This window comes from Mandrillus leucophaeus, unplaced genomic scaffold (assembly GCF_000951045.1).
Source record: "Mandrillus leucophaeus isolate KB7577 unplaced genomic scaffold, Mleu.le_1.0 Scaffold1093, whole genome shotgun sequence".
In the NCBI taxonomy this organism is placed as follows: Eukaryota; Metazoa; Chordata; class Mammalia; order Primates; family Cercopithecidae; genus Mandrillus; species Mandrillus leucophaeus.
This window is the reverse complement of record NW_012099132.1, coordinates 557166-565786: the sequence shown is the minus strand read 5'-3', so window position 1 is coordinate 565786 and position 8621 is coordinate 557166. Positions and strand designations below refer to the sequence as shown.

General features: G+C 43.4%; 1 protein-coding gene across 5 annotated transcripts in view; it reads left to right on the top strand.

Moving 5' to 3' along the window:
- The first annotated feature begins 1913 nt into the window (after positions 1-1913).
- BOLL (boule-like RNA-binding protein) overlaps positions 1914-8621 on the top strand; it is a 61825-nt gene continuing 55117 nt past the window's right edge. The window contains exons 1-2 of one of the 5 annotated variants that reach the window (XM_011989156.1): positions 1914-2509; positions 6574-6717. In XM_011989156.1, the coding sequence (XP_011844546.1) occupies positions 2489-2509; positions 6574-6717 (165 nt within the window). In that variant the 5' untranslated portion in view covers positions 1914-2488. Of the gene's footprint in view, positions 2510-3143; positions 3439-3483; positions 3866-6573; positions 6718-8621 lie in introns of those variants that run through there. The other 4 variants (XM_011989180.1, XM_011989153.1, XM_011989172.1 and 1 more) reach the window with 4 other exon arrangements.

Here is an 8621-nt window from a genome sequence, read left to right as displayed (position 1 = left end):
TCCATTACGTACTGCATAGAATAGGAACTCTATAAGTGTCTACTAAATTGGGGTGCATTGCATAATTTTAAGGGGTTTATCCAAGTTTTAAAGTTGAACATTCCTTTTGGTGTAAGAATTAATAGTAAGAGGCAGAACAGAGAATTGCCATACTGAAAATAAAGTACCTCTAGTACCCAGCACGAGCCTTGAAATACAGTTAGTGTTCCCTAAATTATGTAAATTTTTTTCAGATTAAACACCTACTGCGCTGAATACATTTTTTTAAGAGAATGCAATTCTTGAAAATAAGTGTTTTCAGTCAAAAAAGATTTGGGCAAGACAGGATAGTAACATCTACCCAAATCCATCAACAGTCCTAGGAAAAAAAAAATGCCCACAGAAGATTAGTTCTACTGGTATTGAACAGTAAAATTATTATGCTTTAGAATATGAGTTTTCATCTAAATAGGTTTGTATTCTCTATTTCCACAGAGACTTAAACCTGACAAAATGAGCTTAAATTGCGTGCAGAAATGTATAATGACTTTAGGGATTCTTCGGGTAAGATAAACAAAAATTGTTTCCCATTTTATTTTGGGTAAATAATACGAAGAGCTAATCTTTGAACAAATCAAAAATGAATATAGTTACTCTTTTTTTAATTCTATATCTTGAAGGCAAAGTAACCCAAAGTCAAACTTTTATAGTAGTGTGTACAGTAGTTATTACTGGTGTAACTTTTAACAGTTGTTACTGCTGATTCTTTAAAAATATATGGCAAAATGGTTAAGATCAAGAACTGTGGGTTGGGGGTAGACCCAGGGTTAAACCTCCTACAGCTTTAGATCTTGACCAGATTATTTATCCTCCAAATCTCTGCTTCTTCACGTGCTATGACGATAATTGGAGCATCTATCTGAAAGGTTGCTGTGAGAATGAAAAGATTAAATGATACTGATCATAAAGCATTGTGCCTGAAACAAAGTACTTGATAAATGGCAGCTATAATAATCATCATCATTACTATAAGTTTATCCAGTTGTAATCATTTTAGCTACCTACTAGAAATATGTATTCTTTCCAGAGCAGTCTTCTTTCAGCTAGGCATGGTGGCGTGGGCCTGCCTGTGGTCCCAGCTACTCAGAAGGCTGAGGTGGGAGGATCGCTTGAGCCCAGTAGGTCGAGAATGCAGTGAGCGTGAGATCGCGCCACTGCACTCCAGCCTGGGCGACAGAGTGAGCCTTCGTGTCTAAATAGTTAACTGGACGGGCAGGGTGGCTCACGCCTGTAATCCCAACACTTTGAGAGGCCAAGACAGGCAGATCACTTGAAGTCAGGATTTCAAGCCTGGTGAAACCCCTTCTCTACTAAAAATACAAAAATTAGCCGGGTGTGGTAGCAGGCACCTGTAATCCCAGCTACTCGGGAGGCTGAGACAAGGAGAACCGCTTGAATCTGGGAGGTGGAGGCTGCAGTGAGCCGAGATCGCGCCACTGCACTCCAGCCTGGGCGACAGTGCGAGACTCCGTCTCAAAAACAAAAATAAAAATAATTAGTTAATTAATTCATTAATTTTTTTTTAATGCAATCTTCTTCCAAAGGCGATCACAAGGCTGTTGGAGGCTGGAGCCGCTAAGTCGCCCCCTACCGTGCGGGTGGCTTCGTCCGGGACCATTCCAGAGGCGGTGCCACTGCTGGAGGTGCTCAGCGGGGCCGGGACCCGCTTGGGGCACGGTCCGGGGCGGGCACCGGAGCCCGACTAGGCTGAGCGGCAGGTCCTGACGAAGCCACCCGCGAGGCCCCGCCCGCCTGGCGGGATGAGTGACGGCGGCAACAGGTGCAGAGAGGCGTCCGCGGCTTCTCAGGAGCCCCCGAGTTTGGCGCGTCAGGCCCCGAGAGTCAGAGTTTGACTCTAGAACCTTCTTCGCATTACACCAGTCTTCGGAAGTCGCCTGTCAATCGGCTTCTTCCAGCCCAGTAAAGGCTTAAGGTCACCTCAATCTCTCGAAACCCACCAGTCCCAGAGGCCGACTCTTCTCAAGTGGAGGAGACGGGAAGGCGTGCCGTGCATGGAGCTTTGCTCGACCGCTCGCTCTCTCCTCCCCAGCCGTCTGAGAGCAGGCGAGAGGGGTCCCAGAACAGAGCCCTCGCTCCGCACGCCCCACGCCCGCCCCGCTGTGCCGTGCGCTCTGCCCCTGAGACGCCCCGGCTCGGAGTCCCAGAGCCGCAGCCGAAACTCGCCCGCCCGCGCCCCTCTCCGGCTTGCGGCGCCCGCCCGCACCGCCGCCTGCCACCCGAGGCGACGCCGTCTGCTTCTCCCCACCCGCCAGGTGGCAGGTTCAGGGCCCGGGTCTGAGCCTGCTCCCCTGCAGCTGCCACCGCCGCCCTCGCCGCCAGGGGGCGAGAGTCCCAGGCAGGACAAGCAGCGCTGCTGCCTTGGCGTGAAGGTGGTTTCAAACTTTAGGCTTCTCTTCCCTACCCGCGTCTCTGAAGAGCAGAGAGGAAGATGGAAACCGAGTCCGGGCAGGTGAGTACGGCGATCAGGGCCCCAGGGCGCGGGGTAGCGGGGAGAAGGAGCAGCGTGGAGCCGGTCCCTGAGGGCCTGGAGGGGCAAGGTGAAGACCCCAAACGCTCGCTATCTGGTTAGGAAGAAACGTGGCCAGGTACCCCATCGACCGCTGCCAGGAGCCGCCCGCCCGCAGACCTCGTCTGGCTGTGTCATGAGGGTCAGGAAGGCGCCGCCACGGGGCCTGGACTGGGTGTAGACGGGCCAGGGGACCTCAGGCGCAGATGTTTCGGGAGGCGGCGGGCTGCCGGGCACCCAGCAGAGTCCGAGCAGATAAACTGCTTTCCCGCCGAAATTGGGCTAGGCAGCGTCTTTGACGCTCCCTCCGGTCGAACTTCGACCCAGCGGCCCAGAGAGAGGAGTTGTCAGGGCGGTCGACGCCTCCACTCCCCGACTGGTCAGCGAGGACCGGAAGGTCTGAGAGACCTCGCGGGGGCCCGCCTGTGGCCCAGGTGGGATCCGGACACTGTAGCACTGGCTGTGCACCCGAGCCAGTCAGGGCGGACTTGGGGAAGTGAAGGAAGACGGCCCACACAGGCCCGAGGCGCAGCGGCAACGTGCCGTCCCGCCCCGCCCCGTCCCGCCGCCAGCAGCCAATCAGGGAGCGCCGCGCGAGGGTGGGGACCAGCTGCGCACGAGGCCAGCGGCGGGGTCGGTGCCGTTGAGGGTTCCCGCCACTGCTGCTGGCGGATTTGCGGGGCAAAATTTCTCGCTGGCTAGCCTTCTTTTCCCTCCCGCACTTTGGTGGGGAGGGGGTGGATCCTCGTTTTGGTGCCCAAGTTCACGATGACCCGAGAGAACTCGAGGAAGTTTTCGCCGCGGCCATTTCCCCCAGTGCCGCAACTTGCTGGCCTTGGAGGGGGAGGAGCGCCGAGGCAGTGACTGCGACGGTTAGCCCGCCCGTTCCTGCTGTCTTCCTTTGCAAAATAGATGCTAGTTCTCGAGGTTGACTTAAGGGGAGGAGCCAGTGAGGGCACATTGCTTTGGAGGAGAAGTTTAATAAACTCTCTAGTGCTGGAAGTTTTAGCAAGCGGAGGAGACTTCAGACCCAACAACAGTCCCCTTCTAGGTGCTTCCGTAACACGTGCGGAATTTATTGCTAGTTAGAATTTGAGGCTTTCTTTGTTGTTTAACTCAATGCATCACTAATTGTTAATAATGAACTTAGATGTTGCCTCTACCTGAGCCTTGCTATTGCTAACATTAAAATATTTTGTAGGCCTGGTGCGGTGGCTCACGCCTGTAATCCCAACACGTTGGGAGGCTGAGGTGAGCGGATCACGAGGTCAGGAGATCGAGACCATCCTGTCCAACATGGTGAAACCCTGTGTCTACTAAAAATACAAAAAAATTAGTGCACGCCTGTAGTCTCAGCTACTCGGGAGGCTGAGGCAGGAGAATCTCTTGAACCGGGGAGGCAGAGGTTGCAGTGAGCTGAAATCACGCCACTGCACTCCAGCCTGGTGACAGAGCGAGACTCCGTCTCAAATATATATATATACACACACACATATACATATGTGTATATATATAGTAGACTGCTGTTATACTGTATTCTTTTGCCTTCAGCTTATTTGGCATATCGTGAGCAGGTCTCTCCTGAAGAAATGATTCACTTTTAGTCATTCAACAGATATTCATTGAGCACCTGCTGTGTACTGTCAGTACTTTAGATGCTGCCGTGAAAAAAGCAAAACTCCTGCCCTAGTGCATTACATAATAGTGGAGACGGATAATGGACATAATAAGTAAATTATATCGTATGTTAGAAAATGATGAGGGAGAAAAATTAAGCAAAGCGAGCCCACATTAGAGCAGGAGCCTTAGAGACTGGAGGAGAGTGAAGTGAATTGAGTGTGAAAGGTTTTTCTTTTCTCAGGGAGTATCCTTTAGTTTCTCGAGATTGGAAATAAAGCACTGTTTACTTCCGTTCATTTCATCCTTCCCTCGATGAAATATAATGGGGTTTGTCTTTTACTTAAACTTGCAAACAAATTAGTACATCTTATTTTCAATAAGAGAATATCATGAAGAATGATTTTTTTAATTTAGCAAATAGGTAACTTTGACACTGTAAACAAATGGGCAGAAAGACAAGATTACATCTAGTAGAGCTGTTATATTATTTCTAGCAATACAAAATCCACAGTTGAAAAATACTAAGCATTCCAGAATTACCCATTCTGAGCATTATATCCTACTGAGCAAAGTGACTGATGTCACAAATAACCTCCAAGTGCCCAGAGAGAAAGTTGTTAAGATTAGATTCCCAGTTTCTTTCATTGGAAACTACAACATAGTAATTATTAAATGTGGTGGCTTTTCCGTGTTTTAAAAGAAGTATTTACGTATTCCCTTATTAGGAGTATGTACTTCCTTAAGGCTGGTTGGAGAAGAGAGCCCATAAGGTCCAGCCTATAGCCCAATTGCCACTCCTGCCCTAGTCATTTCTCTGTACATCTTGCAAAGATTAATTGAGGGATTGTGATTGTATTGACCAGAGAAGAAAGAACACAAATTTGAAAAAGAACAACTCTATTACCTGAGCTGGAAATTCATTTTCATGTGTTTGTTTCTCAGAGAATTTGAATTATGAACTTCAAGATTTGTTATTTTCTTTTTCTTTCTTTTTGAGACGGGGTCTCGCTTTGTTGCCCAGGCTGGGGTTGAACTCCTGACCTCAAGCAATCCTCCTGCCTCAGCCTCCCAAGCAACTGGGATTACAGGCACAAGCCACAACACCCAGCTTACTTCAAGTTTTTTGAAGCACACATTTAGGATATTAGACTGTCTCAGAAGTGTGTTTAGTGTTTCCAGATGGAAAATAATTCACCAGTTCTTGAATTGGTTTCTCTTCTACATGATTCTCAAGTCCTGGTTTTCTTTCAGTTATACCTTAAAAGTCTATTATTTTACCATTCTGCAAAGGCTTATACATTTATATATGTTTATTAAAATTTAAATTAGATCCTCTAACTTATCGTTGTGAACATATGGATATGTACTGAGCTAATTCTTTGGAATAAACATTTATGAACTATAAGTATATAATTTTTAACAAAATCAGTCCAATCTTCAAAATGACAAGTGCATTTAAAATTTTGACCTTCAGGCTGAAAATGGTGAATGTGAATGTTACAGTTTATTAACTTATCAATGACCGTTAGTTAAAGACCACCAGGAACACGAGCGTCATTTAGTGAAGTTGGGTCTGTTAATCGTTCAAACAAAGGAAAACAGAAACCATGGGGCCTCTCAATCAGAAGGTGTTAGAACTCATAGGATATAGGCTTGTGTTGAGCAATTTTTAGAGAGGGTTTGAGGAAGCAGGGCTTTACTCTGGAATGTATATCATCAGGAAATGGTAGTAATTCTATGATTGGATGTGTTAACTTTTATCTAAAAGGAAAGAAAAATGGATCGAGGCCAAAACTATAACTAATAAAGAAGGGGCAGTCACTCATATCAGCCAGAATGGAGGGATGTTTGGTTATTATTGGATTTGGGCAATGCGTTTTTTTTAGTCAGCCTTCAAACATGATTGTGGAGTGGTCTTGTTTTTAATCTTAATCCATCAGAGTCACAGGGTGACTTTGTCTGATGTTGGTATTCTGTTAATGAGAGAACACCACAGCCTAGCCGTGAGTGCCAGGCCAACTCCTAACAACACCAGGGCCTAGCTGATTGTGTCAGGCTGGGACTGTTTTTCTCTTTCTCAACCATCTTCATGAGTTTAATATTCCCCTTAACAATTAAGTAATCGGTTTGATAATAATATAAGCATTTTAAGTGATGTACTTAATATTTAAAATCTCTATAATGGAGTAGATTCTGTGTTTCCTAGTTCTGTTGCTCTAAAAAGCTCTTAGCTCTAATTATAATTTTTATAATATTAAAGTAAAGCCTAGAATACTATATTTTACCTAAATGACTCATCTTTTTTAAAGATACACATTTTCAGTCTGCATCAAAAGCAGACTGCATTATACCCAGTGCAAAAAGTGTAAAAGAATTTTATTTTACAGCAAACATCAAACCAGATGCAAACAGATTCATTATCTCCATCCCCTAATGCTGTGTCGCCTGTGCCTTTGAATAACCCAACAAGTGCCCCAAGATATGGAACAGTGATCCCTAATCGCATCTTTGTAGGAGGAATTGACTTTAAGGTACCTATTTATGCATGCAGTAAAGTGTATTTTTTCATTAGAAGTCTTTATTTCTCAGAAATTGTTTATTTGTGCAGCTATAAAATCATAACATATTTGCATAATGATTAATAGATTTCGAGGTGGGGGAAAGAATCTTTCGAACCAACATGTAGGTTACATAAAGTATAAAAACTGTTTGTTCAATGTCAAATACAAGGAAATTGAGCCTCATTGACTTGCTGTAGGCTCCTAGCCAGCCACATAGTGACAGAGTGAGACTAGAAGCCTCGTTTTCTGTCTCATAGCTCCACACTCTTCCATACCAGAACTAATTATACTTTCTTGCCTATACTCCAATAGCCAAAATAATGAATGATTATAATTTTCAAAAGAGACTCAATTCTTTAAAAACTTAGTTTTATGAAATACTATTTCTTTATCCCAACTCTTATCTCAGATTCCTGAGCAACCTCCTAGGCGTCTATTCTTTGCAAAGCACTTTCTATGTTAGAGTTTAGGATTTGATTACCAGAAAACTCCTGTGTCCTTGTCAAAATAAAGCATCTTAAAAATAATATATTTAAGCAGAAAAAAATAACTATTCAGTACTAGACTTAGTACCTGGGTGCCGAAATAATCTGTACAACAAACCCCCATGACGATTTATCTTTATAACAAATTTGCACGTGTACCCCGAACCTAAAATAAAAGTTTTTTAAAAAGTAATATATTTACATCATGTAATCAGCTATTCCACTCTTTCAAGGAAGCATAGTTCATGAGATGATGTGCAGTGCCCCCCACCCCGCATGAGTAAACACCTACAAGAAAGGCATGCATAGATACTGTAAGTGGAATACTCTTACTTTCAAATGGATATATGGAAGGATTTCCAAGACTCTATTTTACATATTAGAAATTATAGGGAGAGTTATTTTGGACAAAAAAAAACTTTCCTTATGCCATTAGGTGTGATATTTGACATTTATAACTCACTATTTCCATATAATCAATCTGTTACAATTTGGGTGGAATTTCTTTTTTCCTGCACAAGAGAAATGTTACACTTAGTGTATTTGCCAAAACAATGAGTCTTAAACAAGTATATGATTGTTTCACTAAAAATAAAGTAAGAAAAATTATTTCTTATAAAATATTTATTTTTAAAAAGGTTTTCTGTATCTGTGGAAAATACTGATGGCTGGCAAAAATGTTCAATTTGGGAATTCATTTATATTACAATAGCTTAGCATGTTTTTAAAAATAAGTTATCAATAAATATAAATATTTGTATGGCCAAGTTATTTTAGGTTACTGAAGCCCATCAGCTGCAGCATGAACTTTGGAAACGGTTGTTATAAGGCAGCCATAGCTTTACGGTAACTGCTAGGGCTCCCTCCTGTATGTTTATACCTTTTTCAAAACCACAGATAAAGTCCAGCAAGGAAATAATTTACTGTAATAGCAAGTAGTCACAGACTTTTTAACCTTTCATTTTTAGAAGCGAACAGATTATCTCTCTTAATGCTTACTTTTCTTGACTGTCCCTTTGTCACTGAAGAAGTGGAGCTACAAAATTCAGCTGTGATTATTCTACCAGAGAATAGTTGGAATTAATTTGCATTCAAATATCTAGTAACAATTCTTATTCTGGCATTGATTTCATTTTCTGTTAACTGAAATAAAAGGCATTCAGTTTTTCTTAGATTGAATCAGTATTTGTCATTATCCAGCTTAGCAGGCTTTATGTTACCAGCTAAAAACCAATAGTGTATGTAAGTAGTGAGGTGACAGTTGAACTCAAAAGGCATAGCTCTGCACTAAGGCATGTCTTTTTCTGGTGTGTATAAAGAAATTTTTTTCTAGAGAAAAGTTACTCTTGTAGACAAACAATTACAGCTAAACCTGAAAATGAAATTGCA